We start from the raw sequence: 25,418 nt of genomic DNA on the forward strand, positions 1-25,418 counted from the left end.
ATGTAGCTGTTCAGTTTTCCCAGCACCACTTACTGAAGAGGTTGTCTTTTCTCCATTGTATATTCTTGCCTCCTTAATCAAAGATAAGGTGACCATATGTGTGTGGGTTTATTTCTGGGCTTTCTATCATGTTCCATTGATCTATCTTTCTGTTTTTGTGCCACCAGTACCATATTGCCTTGATTAGTGTAGCTTTGTAATACAGTCTGAAGTCAGGGAGCCTGATTCCTCCAGCTCCGTTTTTCTTTCTCAAGATTGCTTTGGCTGTTCGGGGTCTTTAGTGTTTCCATACAAATTGTGAATTTTTTTGTTCTATTTCTGTGAAAAATGCCAGTGTTAGTTTGATAGGGATTGCACTGAATCTGTAGATTGCTTTGAGTAGTATAGTCATTTTCACAATGTTGGTTCTTCCAGTCCAAGAACATGGTATATCTCTGCATCTGTTTGTATCTTTAATTTCTTTCATCAGTGTATTATAGTTTTCTGCATGCAGGTCTTTTGCCTCCCTAGGTAGGTTTATTCATAGGTATTTTAATTCTTTTCTTGCAATGGTAAAAGGGAGTGTTTCCTTAATTCCTCTTTGAGATTTTTCATCATTAGTGAATAGGAATGTAAGAGATTTCTGTGCATTAATTTTGTATCCTGCAACTTTATCAAATTCATTGATTAGCTCTAGTAGTTTTCTGGTAGCATCTTTAGGATTCTCTATATATAGTAGCATGTCATCTGCAAACAGTGACAGTTTTACTACTTCTTTTCCCATTTGGATTCCTTTTATCTCTTTTTCTTCTCTGATTGCTGTGGCTAAAACTTCCAAAACTATGTGGAATAATAGTGTTGAGAGTGGGCCACCCGCCTTGCTCCTGATCTTAGAGGAAACGGTTTCAGTTTTTCACCATTGAGAATGATGCTGGCTGTGGGTTTGTCATATATGGCCTTTATTATATTAAGGTGAATTCCCTCTATGCATACATTCTGGAGGGTTTTTATCATAAATGGGTGTCGAATTTTGTTGAAAGCTTTTTCTGCGATTGATATCATCATATGGTTTTTATCCTTCAGTTTGTTAACATGCTGTATGACATTGATTGATTTGCATATATTGAAGATTCCTTGCATTTCTGGGATAAACCCCATTGATCATGGTGTATGATCCCTGTAATGTGCTGTTGGATTCTGTTTGCTAGTATTAGGTTGAGGATTTTTGTATCTATGTTCATCAGTGATATTGGCCTGTAGTTTTCTTCTGATTTGACATGTTTGTCTGGTTTTGGTATCAGGCTGATGCTGGCCTTGTAGAATGAGTTTGGGACTGTTCCTCCCTCTGCTATATTTTGGAAGAGTTTGAGAAGGATACGTGCTAGCTCTTCTGTAAATCTTTGATAGAATTTGCCTGTGAATCCATCTGGTCCTGGGCTTTTGTATGTTGGAAGATTTCTTCTTTTTTTTTTTGCAGTATGCAGGCCTCTCAACTGCTGTGGCCTCTCCCGTTGCGGAGCACAAGCTCCGGACGCACAGGCTCAGCGGCCATGGCTCACGGGCCCAGACGCTCCTCGGCATGTGGGATCTTCCCAGACCGGGGCACAAACCCGTGTCCCCTGCATCGGCAGGCGGACTCTCAACCACTGCGCCACCAGGGAAGCCCTGTTGGAAGATTTTTAATCACAGTCTCAATTTCAGTGCTTGTGATTGTTCTCTTTATATTTTCTATTTTTTCCTGGCTTAGTCTCGGAAGGTTGTGCTTTTCTAAGAATTTGTCCATTTCTTCCAGGCTGCTCATTTTATTGGCAGGTAGTTGCTTGTAGTAATCTCTCACGATTCTTTGTATTTCTGCAGTGTCAGTTGTCACTTCTTTTTTTTTTTTTTTTTCTTTTTGCGGTATGCGGGCCTCTCACTGTTGTGGCCTCTCCCGTTGCGGAGCACAGGCTCCGGATGCGCAGGCCCAGCGGCCATGGCTCACGGGCCCAGCCGCTCCGCGGCATATGGGATCCTCCCAGACCGGGGCACGAACCCGTATCCTCTGCATCGGCAGGCGGACTCTCAACCACTGCACCACCAGGGAGGCCCTGTCACTTCTTTTTCATTTCTAATTCTGTTGATTTGAGTCTTCTCCCTTTTCCTCTTGATGAGTCTGGCTAATGGTTTATCAATTTTGTTTTTCTTCTCAAAGAACCAGCTTTAAGATTTAATGGTCTTTGCTATCGCTTCCTTCATTTTGTATTCATTTTTTTTTTTCATTCTTCTTTGTCTACTTGCTTTAGGTGTAAGGTTAGGTTGTTAATTTTAGATTTTTCTTGTTTCTTGAGGTACGATTATATTGCTATAAACTCCCCTCTTAGAACTGCTTTGGCTGCATCCCATAGGTTTTGGGTCGCCATGTTTTCATTATTTGTTTCTAGGTATCTTTTGATTTCCTCATTGACTTCTTCAGTGACCTCTTGGTTATTTAGTAGTGTATTGCTTTGCCTCCATGTGTTTGTATTTTGTACAGATTTTTTTTCCTGTAGTTCATATCTAGCCTCATAGCATTGTGGTCGGAAAAGATACTTGATACGATTTCAATTTTCTTAAATTTACCAAGGCTTGATTTGTGACCCAAGATATGATCTATCCTGGAGAATGAGCACTTGAGAAGAAAGTGTATTCTGTTGTTTATGGATAGAATGTCCTATAAAAGTCAATTAAGTCCATGTTGTTTAATGTATCATTTAAAGCTTGTGTTTCCTTATTTAATTTCATTTTGGATGATCTGTACATTGGTGAAAGTGGGGTGTTAAAGTCCCCTACTATGACTGTGTTACTGTCTATTTCCCCTTTTATGGTTAGCATTTGCCTTATGTATTGAGGTGCTCCTATGTTGGGTACATAAATATTCACAATTGTTATATCTTCTTCTTGGATTGATCCCTTGGTCATTATGTAGGGTCCTTCGTTGTCTCTTGTGATACTCTTTACTTTAAAGTCTATTTTGTCTGATGTGAGAATTGCTACTCCAGCTTTCTTTTGATTTCCACTTGCATGGAATACCTTTTTCCATCCCCTCACTTTCACTCTGTATGTGTCCCTAGATCTGAAGTGGGTCTCTTGTAGATAGCCTATATATGGGTCTTCCTTTTGTATACATTCAGCCAGTCTATGTCTTTTGGTGGGAGCATTTAATTCATTTACATTTAAGGTAGATATTGATATGTATGTTCCTATAACCATTTTCTTAATTGCTTTGGGTTTGTTATTGTAGGTCTTTTCCTTCTCTTGTGTTTCCTGCCTAGAGAAGTTCCTTTAGCATTTGTTGTAAAGCTGGTTCAGTGGTGCTGAATTCTCTTAGCTTTTACCTCTCTGTAAAGGTGTTAATTTCTCTGTTGAATCAGAATGAGATCCTTGCTGGGTAATCTTGGTTGTAGGTTTTTCCCTTTCATCACTTTAATTATGTCCTGCCACTCCCTTCTGGCTTGCAGAGATTCTGCTGAAAGATAAGCTGTTAACCTTATGGGGATTCTCTTGTATGTTATTTGTTGCTTTTCCCTTGCTGCTTTTAATATTTGTCCTTTGTATTTAATTTTTGATAGTTTGATTATTATGTGTCTTGGAGTGTTTCTCCTTGGATTTATCCTGTATGGGACTCACTGTGCATTCTGGACTTTGATTATTTCATTTCCCACATTAGGGAAGTTTTCAACTATAATCTCTTCAAATATTTTCTAAATCCCTTTTTTAAATCTTTTTCTTCTTCTGGGATCCCTATAATTCGAATGTTAGTGCGTCTAATGTTGTCCGAGACCTCTCTGAGACTGTCCTCAATTCTTTTTATTCTTTATTCTTTATTCTGCTCTGTGGTAGTTATTTCCACTATTTTATCTTCTAGGTCACTTATCTGTTCTTCTGCCTCAGTTATTCTGCTATTAATTCCTTCTAGAGAATTGTTAATTTTATTTATTTTTGTTCATCAGTGTTTGTTTGCTCTTTAGTTCTTCTAAGTCCTTGTTAAGTGTTTCTTGTATTTTCTCCATTCTATTTCCAAGATTTTGGATCACCTTTACTATCATTACTCTGAATTGTTTTTCGAGTAGGCTGCCTGTTTCCTCTTCAGTTGTTCGGTCTGGTGCGTTTTTACCTTGCTCCTTCATCTGCTGTGTATTTCTCTGTTTTCTCACTTTGCTTAACTTACTGTGTTTGGGGTCTCCTTTTCGCAGGCTGAAGGTTTGTAGTTCCCGTTGCTTTTGTTTCTTCTCCCAGTGGCTAAGGTTGGTTCAGTGGGTTGTGTAGGCTTCCTGCTGGAGGCAACTAGTGCCTGTGTTCTGGTGGATGAGACTGGATCTTGTCTTTGGTGGGCAGGACCGCGTCCAGTGGTGTGTTTTGGAATGTCTGTGAACTATGATTTTAGGCAGCCTCTCTGCTAATGGGTGGACTTGTGTTCTTGTCTTGCTAGTTGTTTGGCATAGGGTGTGCAGCACTGTAGCTTGCTGGTTGTTGAGTGGAGCTGGGTCTTAGCATTGCGATGGAGATCTCTGTGAGAGCTTTTGCCGTTTGGTACGACGTGGGGCTGGGAGGCCTCTGGTGGGCCAATGTCCTGAACTCGGCTCTCCCACCTCAGAGGTTCAGGCCTGACACACGGCCAGAGGACCAAGACCCTGTCAGCCACTCGACTCAGGAGAAAAGGGAGAATAAAAAATAAATAAAGAAAGAAAAAAATAAAATAAAGTAAAATAAAAAAATTAGAAAAAATTTTTAAAAATTCAAATAAAGTAATTAAAAAAAACGGACAACCAAACCAAAAAACAAATCCACCAATGATAAAAGCTGTAAAAAGTATTCAAAAACAAAACAAAACAAAACAAACCAAAAAAATGGACAGACAGAACCCTAGGACAAATGGTAAAAGTAAAGGTATACAGACAAAATCACACAAAGAAGCATACACATACACACTCACAAAAAGAGAAAAAGGAAAAAAAATATATATATATATATATAAAGGAAGAGAACCAAATCAATAAACAAATCTACCAATGATAATAAGCTCTAACTACTAAACTAAAATAAACATAAAACCAGAAACAAATTAGAGGCAGAAAGCAAACACCATGTCTACAGTTGCTTCCAAAGCCCACTGCCTCAATTTTGGGATGATTTGTTGTCTGTTGAGGTATTCCACAGATGCAGGGTACATCAAGTAGATTGTGGGGATTTAATCCACTGCTCCTGAGGCTGCTGGGACAGAGTTCCCTTTCTCTTCTTTGTTTGCATGGCTCCTGAGGTTCAGCTTTGGATTTGGCCCCGCCTCTGCATGTAGGTCACCTGAGGGCATCTGTTCCCCGCCCAGACAGGGAGGGGTTAAAGGAGCAGCTGATCAGGGGGCTCTGGCTCACTCAGGCCGGGAGGGAGGGATAGGTATAGAATGCGGGGCGAGCCTGACTGGCACAGGCTGGTGTGACATTGCAACAGCCTGAGGTGCGCCGTGTGTTCTCCCAGGGAAGTTGTCCCTGGATCACGGGACCCTGTCAGTGGTGGGCTGCACAGGCTCCAGGAGGGGAGGTATGGATAGTGACCTGTGCTTGCACACAGGCTTCTTGGTGGCTGCAGCAGCAACCTTAGTGTCTCATGCCCGCCTTTGGTGTACACACTGATAGCCGTGGCTTGCGCCTGTCTCTGGAGCTCGTTTAGATGGTGCTCTGAATACCCTCTCCTTGTGCACCCTGAAACAATGGTCTCTTGCCTCTTAGGCAGGTCCATACTTTTTCCTGGACTCCCTCCCAGATAGTTGTGGATCACTAGCCCCCCTCAGGCTGTGTTCACACAAGCAACCCCAGTCCTCTCCCTGGGATCTGACCTCTGAAGCCTGAGCCTCAGTTCCCAGCCCCCACCCACCCCGGCAGGTGAGCAGACAAGCCTCTCTGGCTGGTGAGTGCTGGTAGGCAACAATCCTCTGTGTGGGAATATCTCCACTTTGCCCTCTACACTCCTGCTGCTGTGCTCTCTTCCATGGCCCTGAAGCTTCCCCACTGCCCACCCCATCTCCACCAGTGAAGGGGCTTCCTAGTGTGTGGAAACTTTTCCTCCTTCACAGCTCCCTCCCAGAGGGGCAGGTCCTGTCCCTATTCTTTTGTCTCCGTTTTTCCTTTTTCCCTACCCACGTACGTGGGGAGTTTCTTGCCTTTTGGGAAGTGCGAGGTCTTCCGCCAGTGTTCAGTAGGTGTTCTGCAGGAGTTGTTCCACGTGTAGATGTATTTTTGATGTATTTGTGGGGAGGAAGGTGATCTCCACATCTTACTCCTCTGCCATCTTGAAGGTCCCCCCCGGGCATATACTTTAAATATGAGCAGGAAGAAAGGGATAGAATGATACACATCATGCTGTTAACTTTGATTGTTACCTTGGTTGTTACTTGAGGCTAGAAATAGAAGTAGAAACACATGCTCAAGGATTAATTTTTTCTTTATACACTTTGTATTGCTTATCTTTGAAACAATTTTCTAAATAACTCAATAAATAACATTTAAAAGTTTCTTTAAGTCTTCAGAAAGTCAAGCATCTTAAACAAGTAATAAATAATCCACAAAGAAAGTATATGTGAAAATAGTTCCCATGAGAAACACATGAAACCTGAAGACGCTGTTTTGTACAATAAAAATATAATTATTATGTTGAAAAAATAGTTTCAATTAACCAAAGAGACAATAAGAACTATGCAGCAAAAATCAAACTTTCTACTGTATTAATTTTAAAAATACTGTAATGTCATGGAAGGAGACTTTTATCTGAAGAAGAAACTTCATTAAAGTTTCTAATATTCATATGAATCTCATAAAAACATTATCAAGGCAAAAGAAATATAAAATACCCTTTTATGAACTGACTTTTCTTCTTGAAAAAGAGTTACTTATAGGTTTTTCTTGTGAAATAAATTTAAAGATGGAGATTGAGAAACCACAAGTATTTCTGGGTAAGGTTGAAGACCCATTTGCTTGTTATCTTTCAATTTTTGTACTATAACTTTGGCAAATTCTTCTCCTTGGATGTCACTAGTATCCAATAATTGTCTGACTTTTGAGGTCCTTGTAGGTTTGGTACTAATGAGTTCATAGTCCTCCTTCATGATCAAATCCCTGGATAGGAGGGCATCTAGAGATTGGTTAAGGCAGGCTTCAGTCATTTGGTTCACAATATCTTCCCTTTTACTCTGGATCCACTGTTGGGTTATACCAGGCTGAAATTGCTCTGTAGAAAAGCAAGGGATGACAAGTAAGAAGGTGGGGACAGATTTATAGCTATGAGTAAAATTAGATGAAAAACAAAATAATAAGGCATAAAGCCTAATTTTACTATGATTGTGCTCATATGGAACACCTGTATTTTGAGGGATGCTATTTATTTTCAGGAAACATTCAGATATTTGGGTTATCTCTTCCCTTTCCCTGCAAGAAAAAGCAGTGCATTTTTTTTTTTTTTTTTTTTTTTTTTTTGCAGTACACGGGCCTCTCACTGTTGTGGCCTCTCCCGTTGCGGTGCACAGGCTCCGGACGCGCAGGCTCAGCGGCCACGGCTCACGGGCCCAGCCGCTCTGCGGCATATGGGATCTTCCCGGACTGGGGCACAAAAATGTGTCCCCTGCATTGGCAGGTGGACGCTCAACCACTGCGCCACCAGGGAAGCCCAAAGCACTGCATTTTTTTTTTTTTTTTTTTTTTTTTTTTTTCCGTACGCGGGCCTCTCACTGTTGTGGCCTCTCCCGTTGCGGAGCACAGGCTCCGGATGCGCAGGCTCAGTGGCCATGGCTCACAGGCCCAGCCGCTCCGCGGCATATGGGATCCTCCCAGACCGGGGCACGAACCCGTATCCCCTGCATCGGCAGGCGGACTCTCAACCACTGCGCCACCAGGGAGGCCCCCAGCACTGCATTTTTATACACTATAAATCATGGGGGCAAATGTCACTTTTTCTCAGGTTTTTTTTTTAAACATAAAGAATACCTGCATATTTGATAAACAAAAATATATTTACCTTTAGTAACATATTAAGTCACACTTCCTCTTAGCAATCCCTCCCTAGATAGATGTTCATGGAATACCATTTTGGCCTATTATTACATATCAACACTCATGTCTTCAGGGATTGGAAGTGCTTTCCTACTTATGGTATGTATATATCATACTGAAGAAATAAAGACAAATAAAACATCGTATAGCAAATCTACTGAACATATGGTTGTGAGATAAATGGCATCATTTACAAAGTGTCTCATAGTATATATTTACCTGAATTTCCCTCCGCTGAGAGTGGATTTATTATTGCTAAAGAGCATGGAGCAGCCCTGTGATCACAGGATATTGCTCTTTGAGCCACAGAAATGTTACTGTCACAACTGTGATTTACTGGACATTGACGCATCACAGAAAAGTCTTGAGTTTTTCCTATAAAACACAACATCTTCATTAGGGGTAGAATATTCCTTAGCTATTCCTATTAGCTAAAATATGAACATTCGGTGTCTCTTAATTTTTCACTGCATAAGCTGGTTCATAAACCTAATTCCACAAGTAAATATTTTTTAGAAAAAAAAGGTTTATGCTTAATGTTTTTACCATATTTCTGTCTGTCCTATGTAAATTATAAATCATAGAATTTTACTTCTTCATGTGGTACCATATTTTTTCTTCTGTGTCATCTTCCTCCTTCTGCACTTCAAATGTGTCCTCTGAATTTACATATGATGTTCTACACTCTCCTTTGGTAAACTTATTCAACCTCAGGGCCTCAGTTGTCACCTCCCTTCCCAAATCCATGTAATTAAATTTTCTGTCTTCAGTGAACCTCACATTTTCAACAGCTCAAATTAAAAAGAAATTAAAAACTTAATTATTAATCTTAACTTTAAAACCTGTTTCAACTCCTATTTCTGTTAATAGCACCAATGTTCTTCCAGCTAAACTTGTTCAGCTTTAGCTTTTTTTCTCTCTTCCTTCCTGCAAGTGAAAAGTGTGTCCTCTGTAACATCTCTCACACTATTCTCTCCTTCACACTCTGGAGCAGGTCTCATAATCTCCCACCTGTAGTACAATAATAGACCAATAGTCTCCTAACTGGTCTCCCCACCTTGAATCTCCTTTTCCCTTCCAAAATATCCTACATATTCCAGCCAGGATAAATACTCCTAAAGCAAAAAATTTTATCATGTCACACTCTTGTTCAAAAATTTGCAGTAATTGTTCCCTACCCAAGCAAAAGAACCTGAATGGCTTAGCCTAGTATTAGAATTCATCATGATATGAGCCTGAATGGCTTAGCCTAGTATTAGAATTCATCATGATATGACTCCACCCTCCTGATCTTTTATTACCTTTCATTCACCCTCTTCACCAGCTAAACCCAACTACTCACTGTTCTCTGTTTTCTTGCTTCTTTGCCTCTATGCTGTTCCTTTTGCCTGGAATTCCCATCCTTTATAACTATAGGTCCAACCTTCAGCCAGAAATAATTTCTTCATGATGATAACATGGTGTAGTTGTGACATGAAAATATTTATCAAAAAGACCTGGCTTCGAATCTTGATTTGCCAGCTACTAACTATGTGATCCAGAAGTCTTGATCTTAAGAATCTGTAAAATGAGGAATATCTCCCTCACAAGGTTGTTGTGACAGTGTTTTGTAAAAAATGTTACTCTTCCACTATACTACCATAGTTCTACATCCCTATATCTTTTACAGTGCATTGCTCTTTGTCTAATATTATGGTGACTTAGAAACATTTCTCCTCCTTACAAGAGATTTTTAAAAATATCTTTCTGTAGTGTCTAACATAATGCTTTTAATACTTAAATATATTTGTTTAACATCCCACTACTATCTTCACATCTTTAGACTGTCACTTTTAAAAAATGAGTTATAAATGCAAATGAAAGACATGTTCCATACAAACCATGACTGCTTGCAAGAATATGATCTTGAAAGAAAATTGAAAACTTGCAAGTAATACTGACTGAAAAATTTACATACTAGATAAAAAATCATTGTCTTGAGGAGCTGACAGGGACCTTGAGGTTCCAGGAGAAACACTAGTTTTATAGAGCTGAGAGGATCCACACGATTCCTAAAATAAATAGAAGATAAATGATTTAGGTTAATGAAAAATCATTTTAAAAGTTATACAGCTTTAATTTCTAAACAGTTCCTGCTTTTGGCTTATTATAAACAAAGAATCAAAACTAATACAAATTACACTTTACAAAATTAAACACATATGTGAAGTAACAAAAAAGTGAACTTGATTTCTTTATCAGGTCAATTGGATGGGTGGGGCAATAGTTAAATATATTAGAAATCTTTTTTTTTTTTTTTTTTTTTTTTTTTGCGGTATGCGGGCCTCTCACTGTTGTGGCCTCTCCCGTTGTGGAGCACAGGCTCCGGACGCACAGCTTCAGCGGCCATGGCTCACAGGCCATGGCTCCACGGCATGTGGGATCCTCCCGGACCGGGGCATGAACCCATGTCCCCTGCATCGGCTGGCGGACTCTCAACCACTGCGCCACCAGGGAAGCCCCAGAAATCATTATTTTTTCAATATTTTGTACAAAATCTGAGAGACTCTGTCCAGCTTATGAGAAATTTGAGATCTGCAGCTCTGATTACCTACTGATTTAGAGCACATGCCTATTCTCAATGCCTCAGGTTCCTTCAACATGGAGGAGTGGGAATACATGGAAAAAGTAATATAGAAGTTGGATCCAATCCTAGCTCTGTCACAGAATTATTACCTGAACTTCAACAAGGCATTTAAATAATTTGGCTCTCAGGTTCTTTTTCTGTGTATTTATCTAAAAATGAGCATGTATGGGCTCAAAGATCCAATGATGAGATAGTGAATATAAAGGTGATTCAAAGACTACATACTGTGTTTTAAGATTCATTTTGAAGGTATTATTACTTTTCTGAATCTGTAAAGAGAACATATCTTATATATTCTTAAAAGAAATCATTAATATGAAATAATTCTGAATGAATGCTACTAAAGAAATCCTTCTTTTTGGATAGTCACACAAATGGCATTTTTTAAAATTAATCATTGTAAGAGGTTAAGAACAAGGCAGGTATTATAGCTTTTTTACATTTGAATAAGAAGGTATAAATATAGTGGCAGAAGTGTACCAATGATTTGTCTATGTACTACCCTGGAACACCATCCATTACATAAAACAAGGACAGGGACAGAAGTCAATGCCCAAGAAAGAAAGGACTGTTGATTTGATGAGATGAACAATGAACTAAGAATCAGAAGAGCTGGATTTAAAATTAGAGATTCCCATTCTAAAATCCTAAAACCTCCCTGGACTTTAGCTTCCCATCTATAAAAGAGTGAGATAGACTAAATGATTTCTCATATTCTTCTCACATTTTGAGTTTAATCAATGTAGTTATTTTTACCTCCTGTGGACAATAATTTACAGGTATGTTCGGAGATAACTCCATTTTCTTCTTGTCACATAAGTGAACGGCACTTAAAGCACTCTGTAATAAGAATGAATATATGTACTTGAATTAGAGATAAGTAGAAAATTATATGAGTAAAATACAATCTACTTAACATATTTTATATGTTTATACAAAATCAATAGAAAGAAAATCTCAATCAGTTGAGAATATAATATCTAACTTAAAGGTAGAGATAGTGTAGAATAGGGGAAATAACTTTAGAGACACAGGCTTTGAATCCTGCCTCATATTAACTGGTTACCTTGAGCAAATTCATCCTTTAAAATGGAATATCTACATGCAGGATCATTCTAGAGATTGAGATAATGAATATAAAGTATCTGGTTCAAACTAGGTACTTAATATATTTCAATTTGTGTGTGTATCTATCTATCCATAATTATTAAGCATTTACTATAATTTAGGCACCATGATTCTAAGTACTATTATTATTTTTATTTTATAGATAAGAAATTGAGGGCTGGACTAAGTAAAGGAGGCAGAGTGCCCTAATGGAATGATGGGGGCCAATGAGATCTGGTTTAGATCCCAGGATACCTGTTTGACTTTAGGCATGAGACTTAAACTTAGTTTACTTATCTGTAAACTGGGGATGAGAATACCTATTTTGCAGGATTACTGTAAGAAGGATTAGAAGTAGTATATGCAGAGGCCCTAAGATTACTTTGTAAGCATTCAATAAATGGTAGCTATTAAACAGATAATTTATTTAAACGCTATGCCTTTGTACTAAAATTGTTTAGTGATCCACTCCTGTCTCTTTAAGCCAGACTTGGATTAGCTGCCATCACTATTGAGTGATTTAAAAGCAAAACCATTAGTCTGCTTTTCTTCCCCAAACCAACATAACATCAAATGCTATACAGAACTTTAGAAATTGGTGGGATCCACACCCAGCCCTTCATTATTCATACTTAACAACTGTCTGCTCCATAACATGTCTAAGAAGTTTTAGGAGAAAAAAACTACTATTCATCTATGTATATAATCTATGGGGCATAGTACTTTACACACAGCAGTCCAGTGGACATTTGTTAAATACATTTTTATATGAACCTTTAAAATTCATCTTTGGATCCATTTCTGTTATGTAAATTGCTTTTGTTCTTTTAAATTTATTAAAATATTTCTTGTTATACAGTATCATTAATTACTAACATCACTTTTCATAACCAAGTTAATGATAATTCAAATTATTTATGAACTAGTGAGTCAGTCCCTAGAAAGAAATAAAACGACATATCAAATAAAACTTTTTTTGATTCAGTTTTACTGCTCAAGACATAAGCGATACTATCTGTGAAAACAGGAATTATAGGAGCCAGTTCAAAGAACTGAAAAAAATGTAGGAAACTCAAACAAAACAAGTCACCCTAAATTGTGATCTTTGTTTTCAGAAATTTATGAAAAATCTTATTATCTTAATAAATTTGTATTCTACCCTTGGCCCTGCCATTAGTTAGCTCTGTAGAGTGTTATGTGACTTACCCTATACCTCAGTTATCTCATCTATAAAATGGAGATGATATTCTTTCCCTAACAGTTTTACAGAATTAATACAAGGATTTAAAAAAAAAGAAAAAAATAATGACAACTCTGAGTGAAAACAATACAGCAACTTAAAACAGTGACCAAAGAAAGTAATGCTATTAAATGATACTCAAGTATTTAAAAATATACACTAAATTACTTTATTTAAGAAGCAAAAATTTCTCCCCCAAATTAACAGTTTTAAATATAGATCCTAGTATTTAAGTTGGTTGGGGACAAAAAAGGAACTGAATTGGTTCTCTTCCAGTTCAGTTTCTTATAACCAAGAAAACAGACCCTTCTATCCACCTCTGCTTGGCAGAAGAGGAGAAAGTTGTGAAGAGAGAAAAGGGAACTGAAAAGACAAAGCAAAAATAAATGTTAACAGAAGTTTGTATCTACTAAGAAGCAGAGAGATTGGAATGTTCTGAAAAAGACTACCTACTCAGAAGCAGAGAAGTCAATGAAAACTTATCAAAAGATTAAAGCACAGTTCCTCCTTAGTTCCTTAAAAAAACTCAGGTACTAATACTGCCACCATCAATTTTAAGTTTGGTTAAGGGCAGTTGTTTCCTTTATGCACTTCCCTTTTAAACCAAAGATTATGTTAACAGATCCAGCAAACTGCAAGAGGCAAGCAATGTCATTTAGTGATAAATCAATTGTAGATTATGCCTGTTCACAGCCTAAGACATTGGCTAATAAATGATGGTTTTTATTATCATATCTCAAATGCAACTTAATGAAACCCAGAAAGTGTTAAACTAGGCTAACTTTGTCCCTAAAGGACTGTAGTTGCTTTCTAAACAATTTTTCATAGCAGCAAGAAAACCTTGCAGTAATGGGTCCCTTCAATTGTTTTTCTGAGCTACAAGAGCAGAATGAGTAAATAAGACAATTGTTCTAGGTAATTCATATCAACAGCTACTTTGGTCTATGCAACATGGAGTGTTTGAGTGGGAAAACGAAAAGATATAAACAAGCCATAGAAAATACACATTTGGGCCTCAATTATTAATAAAAATTCTACAGCTTAACTTGGCAATAAAGTGCCAATAACCCAGACATCTTTTACTCTCTATATATCGAAACTTTAGAGAAATAAACATAGATTTAAAACAACAACAACAACTGTAGTAATTTAGGGCATTAACTGTATACAACTGGCACGCATTACACGTTTTAAATTTACATTTGCTATATGAGAGGTCTGAAAATCCCTTTGAAATCTGGAGGCAGCTGTTTGAAAGAAATGGAAAAGTTCTTTGGTGACAGATTCAAGACAGCACTCATACTCTCTGATAACTACTGCCCCAGGACTGTAGCTAGTATCTGTGGAAGGTATGTAGAAAAAAACTAAATTAAACTAAACTAAAACTCTCCATGATTTAACATTCTAATTTCCAGTATTACATTTAACAATTTACCTTTGTTTTCTTTAGTTGAAGAACAGCTTCAAGAAAAGTTATCTCTTCAAATGTTCGCAGAACTGGTTCAAGTTCTATTAAACATTCTAAATAAGAAAAATAAAATGAGTTCAGGTTGCTTATAACCATTAAAATGAAAAACATAAATGCTAATATTTAACTGATAAGACCCTAAGTAAATTTTCCCCCAAACCGATGACATTCAACTGTCTTAAGAGCATTTAGTACAGGCATAAAGATAGACATATCTAAAGATAGATCAATGGAACATAATTCAGAGTCTAAAGCCCTTACAAGTATTGGCAATTGTTTTTTGACAACTTGCTAAGGCAATTCAATGAGGAAAGGATAGTCTTTTCGACAAATGGTACTAGGACAGTTGGATATCCACACAAAAACAGAAAAATTTAGATTCTTACCTCACAACATACATAGAATTAACTTGAAATGGACTATGCACCTAAACGTAAATATAGGTGAAAATCTTCATGACCTTGAGTTGGGCAAATAATTCCTAGATATGGCATCAGAAACAGGATCCATAAAAAATTTTTGATAATGGGACTTCAAAAAAATTGAAACCTTTGGCATTTAAAGAGATGCTATTAAGAAAAACAAAAAGACAAGCCCCAGAATAGAACACTTTTACCTATCATGTATCTGCTAAAGAACTTATATCTAGAATATAAAAAGAACTCTAACAACTTAAGACAAACAACCCAATTTAACAATGGGTAAAAGATTGAATTTCACCAAAGGAGACACACAAATAGCTAAAAAGCATATGAAAATATGCTTAAACGCCTTTTGTCATTAGGAAATGCAAATTAACACTACAATGATGCATCACTCCATACCCACTAAAATAGGTATAATTAAAAAGACAGAAAATAACAAGTATTGACAATGATGTAGAGAAACAGAAAACCTCACACATTGCTGGTGGGAATGTATCATGATGCAGCCACTCTGGAAAACAGCTTCGCAGTTTCTTAAAAATGAAAGATAAATTTACCATACGACCAAGCAATTCCACTCAGGTAGTTACCTGAGAGAAATGAAAACATATACGTTCACACACAGACTTGCACATGAACAGTCATAGCATCATGATTCATAATAGTCAACGAGTACAAACAATCATAATTACCACTATTACTACAATAATATATGGACCTGTTGCTTAAGGGAGAGGCCAGGGCTCTAGATATAAAACCGAGCACCACTAACATATAGATGGTATAAAAGCCATGGTCTGGTCTGGATCATCTAGGGGGAAAGTACAGATGGCAAACAGTAAAGGACCCGTATTAGAGCTCTGAGGCATTCCAACAGTTAGAAATTGAGCAGAGGAAGAAAAAAAGAGATAGAGGAAGAAAGGATAATAGGGAGTATGGTCTCTTGTGTCTTGGAAGCTATCAGAGGGAAAGTTTCAAGGAGGGAAGAGTCAGCCATATCTAATCTGCTGAGAGGCCAAGTAAGATAAGCAGTATTTTCCAAAATTGCCATCCTTGGTAACGAACAAATGCAGCTTTAGTGGAGATATGAAAACAGAAGACTGATGTAAGTTTGTTAAAAACTGAATTAGAGATGAAGAAGTAGAGACAATAAGTATGGACAATTCCTACAAGGTGTTTAGATCTAAATGGGAGTAGAAAAATGAGGTGGTAGCTGAAGGATGATATGGGGTCAAGAATTTTTTCCTATATAAAGATAGGATATAATAATAGCATAGATCTGTATGACAGATGAACGATCCAGTAGACAGGCAGAGATTGGCAATGCAAGAGCAGAGAGAGAATATAAGGAACAGAATGCTGGAGAGAGTAAGGGAATGGCATCCAGAGCACAAGTAATACTGTTTACAATTGCATAAGAACACTTTTTTCCCTCTGTAAAAGAGATAAAGCAGGAAAGACAGGTCAAGTACAACTAAACTTATAGATATGGTAGTGGAACAATGAGGGAGTTCTCTCTCATGGTTTCTACTTTCTCAATGCTCAAAAGAAATACAGAACATAGGGTGTAGGAGGTTTAAGAAGGGAACATAAGGTACAATATGCATTACCCCTGTCTTCTCTTCCTAAGTTCAGAATCTATTAAGAAAAGCCACACAATAATGATAGATGATGATCAAAACATCACCTCTATTACTGATAAAGCTAATTGGAATATGTCCCTTTTTAGATCTGTAGCATATGGGCTTAGTAATACTTTGTCCCTTCAGTTGACAGTTTTACTCACTCAGCTACAGGCCTCACCTGCTTCCATATGGGGAAGCACAAAATGTGTGCATCCTTTAGGCAAGCTTACTGCTAAAAGGAGGAGAAAACTGAGAAGGGACTAGATAAGTACACTTGCTTTTTCTCTAAAACTAACAAATGAGGAGGAGGAGTGCTTAGGGGCAGATAGGACCTAGAAATGTTCCTCCCATGCTTTCCTTCTTGGGGATTGAAATGGAATTTCATCTTCACTTTGGAAACATGCAGTATGGGACTTACGCATCTCCTACAGTAGTACAAGATGATCATCTAAGTCTGTAATTCTCAAACTTTTGGGTCTCAGAAGTCTTCAAAATTATTAAGAGCTTTTGTATATGTTGGTCATATCTATTGATATTTACTACATTAGATTAAAACAGAAAATTTTAACACATCAGAGTATATGAAAACACATTCCATTATCCGTTGGAGCAATGATATCATCATACTTAATTTAGTCTCTGGAAAGATTTTTCCAGAGGATGAGAGTAAAAAGGGAAAATAATACCTTAATATTTATTATTTTGAAAAGTTTTGATTTTGTGAACCCCTTATAAAAGTCTCAGGAACCAACCCCACCTCCAGAGGTCCCTGCACCACAACTTAAGAACAGGTGATCTATGAGAATGGAATAGTAGATGTATTTGAGAAACATAACAAAATTGCTAAGTAGTGTTTAGTGCCTAGTTTTAGCCATTAATTTAAAGAGAAACCAATGAATTCCATTTCTGGCCAAGATGAAGCAACAAGGACCAATTCACCCTCCTGCCTTAAACAACCATTAGCCAGATAAAATGCATGAAACAGTGGTTTTCAAGACACTAGATATCAGGCAACAAAGGACAGTGATCTCTAAGTGATAGGAAACAACTGAGGTCAGCCTGACTACCCAAGCTTACTGCCTTGGGAGAGTTTCCAGCTATACTACAGGGTAGGGAAGTAAGGCGGGGCCCAGGGGAAGCTCAGAGTTGAAGAGACAGGGCTGGGAGTTAGGATAGACAGAGGCACATAGAGTTTATAGGACAGAGCACCAAAGAGGAGAGGTACACAGACAGAGAACTCCAGAGATCCGCAGAGCGCTCCTCTCAAATATTCAGCAGCACTGATCAATGCAGGATGTAGAAGTCAGTAAGCCAAAAGGCATTGCTCTGCAATGAACAATAGGGAAAAACCAGGAAGTTTGTAGAGAAGTACTGCCTAATGGCATGATCTTCAGAAGAGCTAGAGTCTTTAGGGAATGGAGAAGAAATTACAGTTTGGAAGTGGCACTGGGGACAAAGGAGATATATATTGGGTTGGCCAAAAAGGTCGTACAGGTTTTTGTAAGATCTTATAGAAGAAGCCAAACAAACTTTTTGGCCAAGCCAATACATACATACATATATATACATATTTATACACATACACACACACACACACACCCCCTATTACATGGCTCTGGGAGATAAGAGATAAAATGTTAATCTATTATTATAGCAACTTTTGATTTTTTTAAAATACAATGCTGATGAGCATTAGATATAAGTTTTGAATGGAAAATATATTTGTTTTTTTTTAGTTGGAAAGAAGATTCCCAGTCTACAGCTTGTCTTTTCATTTTCTATAGCATCTTTTGAAGTGTAAAATTTTTCAATTTTTTTGAAGTTCAATTATCAAAGAATTTTTTAATAGGTCTTGTTTCTGATGTCATATATAAGAGCTCTTTGCTTAACCCAAGATCATGAAGATTTTCTTCTATGTTTACATTTAGGTGATGATTCATTCTACTTCTGAAATAAATCTTAATTCTATCTGATTTTTCGATCTCCAGGATTGCTCTGGAAATTCTACTCTTGCCCTTCTCCAATCAACTTTATACATAGCAGCGAGTGATATCTCCTAAACTTAAATTTAATCGTTATTTCCCTGAAAAACTCACTTTAATGGCTTTCCATTGTACTTGGAATACATTTCTAACCTTTTTATGATAGTCAACAGCCTCTCCTTACCACTTCAATCTCACCTCATAAAATAAAAACAACTTTGAATTAGAAAAAAAAAACTTTGAGCTTGTCATCTAACTTGTGTAGTTGTTCAAGGAATATTTTATTTACAGAGTATTTGTTATTTTTGTAATTCAAAAGGTCCAGATTAAAACTGTACACTAACTTAAGAAAGACGGTCTTTCATCTGGATTTTGCGCCCATCCACTTTCTATTAGAGAGATCATAAGTGCTCGATGAGGTATATCAAATGGCAAACTTTCTTCATTAGTGTCAGGTCGATGTCCTTGTGACACACTATACATAATCTGCAAAGGATTGGTGACTTCTGTCAAAACAAATATATTTCATTCATTAGAAATATATTATGATTTAATATATTAAATACATTCTAAAGCCAACCAAATGAACATGAGGGAATCTTAAAATCTTAGGAATAATTCATGACTTCCCTTTCTGTCAAAGGAATATTTATATCCCAGCTATTGCCAGACTTGCTGCCTCTCGTGGGAGGAGTTTATATCTTCACCTCTTTTTTTTTTTTTTTTTTACGCGGGCCTCTCAACTATTGTGGCCTCTCCCGCTGCGGAGCACAGGGTCCAGACGCGCAGGCCCTGCGGCCATGGCTCACGGGCCCAGCCGTTCCGTGGCATGTGGGATCTTCCCGGACTGGGGCACGAATCCGTGTACCCTGCATCAGCAGGCGGACTCTCAACCACTGCGCCACCAGGGAAGCCCTATCTTCACCTCTTTAATTCTGGGCTTGGCCATGCGATTTTATTTGGCCAATGGAGTATGAAGAGAGCAGAGTAAAACAGAGCTCAGCAGAGCCGAGCAGAACCTAGCAGAGTCCAGAAGGGCCACAGCAACTAATAACCCAACGTGAATGAAAAATAAATGTTTAGTTTGTAAACTACTGAGATTTTGAGGTTGTTACATAGCAAACTGACCTAAATGAACCTCAAAATAAAGAGACAATATTATCAGAAAATTTGAAAAGTATTCTTCAGTGTTTGCTGGTCTTTAGAAGAAGCACTAGTTAAATTTTTATACAAACGATTTTATAGCTGGAATGAATCTTAGAAATAAGAATTCAAAATTCTTATTTTACAGATAAAAAAAATGAGGACTGAAGAGATTTAGTGGCTTATAATAGAGTTAATTACTATCAGAACAAGAAGAATCTACGTTTTTCTGATCCTTAATCCAGTAGTTTCCAACATACAGTGGATTCACATTTATAAGTTGTTGTTTTTCTAGTGTGTTTTCCACAAAATGACTGTTAGGCAGATTTAAAATAAGTGATCTTTATTCAGATAGTTCTGAGTATGACTTACCAATATGATGTCACCTAGAATAAGGAAGTCAAAGTACACTTACCTTCAAAAGGCTGTTTTCTAGATAAGACTTCCCATGTGATAACTGCATAGCTGTTTAAGATAAAAATATACATATAGTACTTTATAAACTAACTATTCATAATAAACTAAAATGGTACTGATTTTAAATGCTGACTGTGGAGATACCATTTTTTAAAGTAATAATGTAGTAAAATGCTGCTTAAAGAATCACTATATAGAACCAAGATGATGAATATTCATATAGTTTTGTTTTGAAAGGGAATTATTCAATTTGAAAAATTAGGAAATAACTGTAATAAAAACTTGAAGTTATAGGCAAGGATAACTTGTGGATGATTCTTTAACACCTAGATAAGCTATGCCCTTTAATTACATGATTCTATTATTCACACAAAATAAAAAGCAATAAAAAAGGCTGTCTCATGTAGCCCTATTCTATTGACTCTTTTTCTGGTGTAAGTACTGTCTCTTTTGGTAGTGTTAAATGTTAATTGCACTGTTTCCCTCCCCCATCAAGGTCACATATGATAAAAACCCTTGAATATTATAAATTGATAGGACAATAAGGTATGCTTTAATAATTTTTAAGGATGTAAAAGTAGCTTAAGGCAAGGCATCAGGACTTCCCTGGTGGCGCAGTGGTTAAGACTCCATGCTCGCAATGCAGGGGGGTCCGAGTTTGATCCCTGGTCAGAGAACCAGATCCCACATGCATTCTGCAACTAAGGAGCCTGCATGCCGCAACTAAGGAGCCCACCGCCGCAACCAAATAAATAAGTAAATAAATATTAAAAAAAAAAAAGCAAGTTATCTTTATTTTCATATTTTTAACTTTTAGTTTCTTTTTTGGCTGCACCACACAGCTTGTGGGATCTCAGTTCCCTGACCAGGGATTGAACCTGGGCCACGGCAGTGAAAACCAGAATCCTACCCACTAGGCTACCAGGGAACTCCCAAAGCAAGGCATCTTTTATATGAAAAACATTAACCACTGTCTCTAATTTATTTTCACCACACTTATGAGAGAAGCATAAAAATCATACTTTTAAAATGTAGCTTCAAAATTCTGATTGATTAATCTTGTTTTTTAGACAAGGTTAACTCTGAGCAAAAGTAACATGCTGTACCTATATATATCATGCTTGATAGTAGCCCTTGATTTTTGTCCAGGTTCATAGTTTTCAGGTGGCATATAGATAATTGTCCCTCCTTCCGGTGCAGATTTACTACTTCGTGATTGTGAGAGGGACATCATGCGCCATTTTGATAAACCAAAATCTGCAATCTGGAAGGGAAAAGAGTAATTGAATTTTTTAATTTTCCCTTTAAAAAAATTCAAGAATTGATTGTTTTTGTTTATATTTATTATATTTAGACATGAGACCAGAGTAAATGCTATATATATTAATGTTTTACTTCTATAATAGTCTATTAGTTTCTTAACAAATTGGATTCCATAGTGCTGAACCCAACAACTCTAAAAGCAATATAAACTGACTTGAAGTTCAGCATAATATTACAAATTTTAAAAGAGACTAAGTTTTGAAAAATTAAACAGAAGTATTTTTGCCTTTTATTCTGAATGAGTATATACACTTCACTTTTTGTGACTAGTAGCTTTATATCACGTGCTTTCAAAATTTACCTATACCTCAAAGAACTGCTAAACTACTCATATCTAGTACAATTGTCACTGGGTATTGTTTACAACTCAGGTTTATATGCTCTTATTTATAATGTGCTAAAAATAGTATCCTTAAATTTTGAAATAAGTAAAATTCCAATATAGTATAACTCATTATTATGTGATTTATGCCTACCACTAAAAGAATATCTGTTGACAATAGTATAGTTAGCATATAAAACATATTTATGTCCATGACAAGGAGTGCCTAAAGCATTATCAGTGACAAACATTCTGTATTTTTGATATGTCCTTTACAGTTTTACTTCACTTGTAAATTTTGTGCAGATACTATCAATACACAATATCTTATAACTAAGTATCTAAAACGTTCCAATGTTTTTTTTTTAAAGGGAGACAAAAATGTAAGAACAGAAACAATATTTAGTGAACAAAAGAGTATAGGAAAACTTTGAAGACATTTAATTTAAATCACTTAGACCTTCACATGGCACAATTTAGGAGTCAACAGAGTGGAATGAGCTCCATCCAGCACGCCACTTGTGGTTCAATCATTTAACTCTTAAAATGTTTACTAGTTTTAAGAGAAGAAATAATTTATTTAGTTTTAGATGAATTTGAGATTAAAACAAAATTATGGCCCCACTCCAAAAAGGGAGGGGGTAGCCTATATGACTCTTTCATACATTATCATAATAAAAGGGTAAGTCTAAGAAAAAAAATTAGAAAAGACCAAGAGGAAACATGGTGCCACTACATGAAGATAAGTTGGATTGATTTCTAAAAGCAATATAATATGTGTTCTGGAACATGGGTTCTAGAGCCTTGATTACTTAGATTTACATTCCATTTCTACCCCTTAATTAGCTGTGCAACCTTGTACAAGTTTTCTAATTTCTCTGTGCCTCAGGTTACCCATCTTTAAACTGGGGATAATAACATAACACAGGGTTGTACTGAGAAAATTAAACTAGTTATTCTAAGTGAAGCACTCAGAACAGTATCTGACACATAGTAGATGACCCCTGTGTGTTAGTATTATTAATGTTTTGTACATGGGAATAAACCTCTAAAGATTGCTCTTATTCATAAAATACTAACAAGCACAGTACATAGTTTCAGGGCCTTTAATACACTTTGAGGTGGTATTAAGACTCTGGGGAACCGTATATCCTACTTACTTCTACTTGCCACTACAAACTCTTATTCCTCCCACTCATTCTCTAAAAGCAAAAACAGTACTCCAGCTGCACATCTGCTAGGATAATAAGCATTACTATGAGAAGCAAAGTTTATTTCTGTGCCACAGTGAGAAATGTTAAAAAAAAAACTGGGATGTGGTCCATCTTATACCTGACCCACAAATTGCAAACTACTGGGCTAAATACTGGTTTGAATACAGTGCTGGAGAAAATGTATTTTGAGCTTGCTTCCTTATGTGCTCCTTTTACTTCACCTAAGGTCTTCATCTATGTTTTCAAATCTCACCTAGAAAACCTAATCAGAATTCCCTTTATCAGCTAATTTAGTTTGGCTTTCACATGGAACCATATTTCTCCCCCTTCTCTATTACAAACACCATATACCAAAGACACGATTCATTAAATCTGGATCTTCCAGAGAAGAAACAAAAGTGAAGAATATGATGAGAGGAATACAAGTTCCATGATTTCTTGAGGGTCCTGATATCATTCAGCAATGAAGACAGAGAATAGGAACTTTTCTATTCTATACAAGATCTTAACATGCATTTCAAAGGTAAAGGTCCTTTTTAGCTAAAAACGATGATAAAAGCAACAAGAATTTACTGTATTAGCACAGGAAACTATATTTAGTACCTCAAAATAACCTATAAAGGAAAATAATCTGAAAAATATATAAAACGGAATCACTTTGTTGTACACCTGAAACTAACATAATATTGTAAATCAACTATACTTCAATTTAAAAAAAGATTAAAAAACTAGAGGAAATTAAAACACACTATTCATAAAAATCATCCATAATCTTATTACCCTACCGGAATAGCTATTTTCATTTATATAATACTATCCATGTCTGTAAAATTATAAAGTTATCAGTAAGAAGCTATGAGGAATAACTTCTAAGTATTCTGGTTTCCACACATAATGGACAGAATAGTTGAGAAATCAAACATGGTACATATAAATATTTATTTCAAATAAGCCTACCACAGGTTCATTTGTATTTAAGGTGCACTAATTGATACTGACTAGCAGATAAACAAATTGAATGTATTCTTTTTAAAGTAGAAAAGTCCTGGTTGATCTTAATTGGTAGTAAATGTTTTTCTTTTAGATACTATGTTTCTGGTTAGCATTCCAGTATAAAAATTTACTTCAAAAAGCTGTAGCAAGGTGTGTTTCCATTTAATTTCATTAAGTATTTTAAAAGATTTTTTGCACTTCATTTAAAGGCCCTTCCAAGAAGATAGGTAGATCAGGTAACTGTTACTTTTTCATGAGTCACTGATAAACTTTGACTTTTAAGGGACATTTATAAAATAAAAAGTAGAGACACACAGGATGCATATAAAAGAGTGTCATAATTTATAAGAATAGTATTAGAAAGGTCACAGTTTTGTATGTGCTAAAGCTAATGAAAGTTAAAAAAAAACACACACACAAAGCCAAACTATTTTAAATTCTATTTATTTCAAAGAAAGACCATGGGTACCCTACTGATCAATGAAAAAGAGAAAGTAGGGATCATCATCACCTATTACTTTGCTTCTGTTTTCTCTATCAAGAATAGTTTCTGGACTGAGATGAAGAAAATAAAGTCCAAGGAGGTTGAAAAGTACAAATCTCAGGTCATTTTACATATATTTCAGGTTTAGTTAGAATACTTGCAAATACCTCCCTGGTGATGGAGAGGTATTACAGGATACGAGAAAAGCAAATGTCATTCTGACTTTTAAAAAGGGAAAATAATATTGATTTTGCAAATCTATATATTGGCAGAGACTATCCTTAATCCCAGGTTTAAAAATTTAATGAAAGGGTTACTTTATGAGTAATTGATAAAAGAGCCAGAAAGAACTAATGAAAAATTATATCAGCCCAGTGATCAATTTCAGACCTCATGTGACATATCCCAAGTACTTGGGATGTCTAGCACAACACTGTTGCTCCACAAATACTTAATAAAGGAATGACAGACTTCACTTCCTTTTTTGTCAGTAGTACTACTGTCAAAGAGTAAACGTTAAAACAGTTTGTATATTATAAAACATTCTGAGGTACTTTAATAGTATCCTTGACTATTAAATTATCAGGCCTATTGGGTATATATAGAAGATCTGGAATTCATTCATTTGTTCATTCAACAACTACTTATTGAATGCTTCTATACGGCATATGCTAAGCAGGTGGCAGTGAATAAAACAGACTAAATTTTAGTCTTTGTGAAGCTTATTATATTATAATTGGGGGAGACAGTCAATAAACACATTAATAAAAAATGTTTTGTAAGGTGGTGAAAAATACTGTGGAGAAGCATTAGCATTAATCAAGGTATGAGGATACAGAGGAACTAGGTGGGTTGTCAGGGAAAGCCACTCTGATAATGAGGAAGGAAAGGGAGTAAGTCATGAGCATGTAACAAGGAAGAATAAATCTGATTCCATACTGGATCTGTTTCTTTTACTTTAACCTTTGTATTCTATTGCTTTTGCTACAAGTTAAGAATGTTGCCTATAGCCTGAA

General features: G+C 36.4%; 1 protein-coding gene across 1 annotated transcript in view; it reads right to left on the reverse strand.

Moving 5' to 3' along the window:
• Window positions 1–6,444: 6,444 nt before the first annotated feature.
• The window catches only part of LOC309792157 (receptor-interacting serine/threonine-protein kinase 2), a 30,052-nt gene continuing 11,078 nt past the window's right edge, over window positions 6,445–25,418 (reverse strand). The window contains exons 4-11 of the mRNA XM_082601514.1: window positions 21,173–21,330; window positions 20,065–20,114; window positions 18,851–19,012; window positions 14,442–14,527; window positions 11,416–11,499; window positions 9,991–10,084; window positions 8,253–8,408; window positions 6,445–7,215 (exon numbers count right to left, since the gene is read on the reverse strand). Coding sequence (XP_082457640.1) covers window positions 6,878–7,215; window positions 8,253–8,408; window positions 9,991–10,084; window positions 11,416–11,499; window positions 14,442–14,527; window positions 18,851–19,012; window positions 20,065–20,114; window positions 21,173–21,330 — 1,128 coding nt within the window. The 3' untranslated portion in view covers window positions 6,445–6,877. The remainder of the gene's footprint in view (window positions 7,216–8,252; window positions 8,409–9,990; window positions 10,085–11,415; window positions 11,500–14,441; window positions 14,528–18,850; window positions 19,013–20,064; window positions 20,115–21,172; window positions 21,331–25,418) is intronic.

This window comes from Mesoplodon mirus (assembly GCF_964341445.2).
Source record: "Mesoplodon mirus genome assembly, chromosome: 16".
Lineage (NCBI taxonomy): Eukaryota > Metazoa > Chordata > Mammalia > Artiodactyla > Ziphiidae > Mesoplodon > Mesoplodon mirus.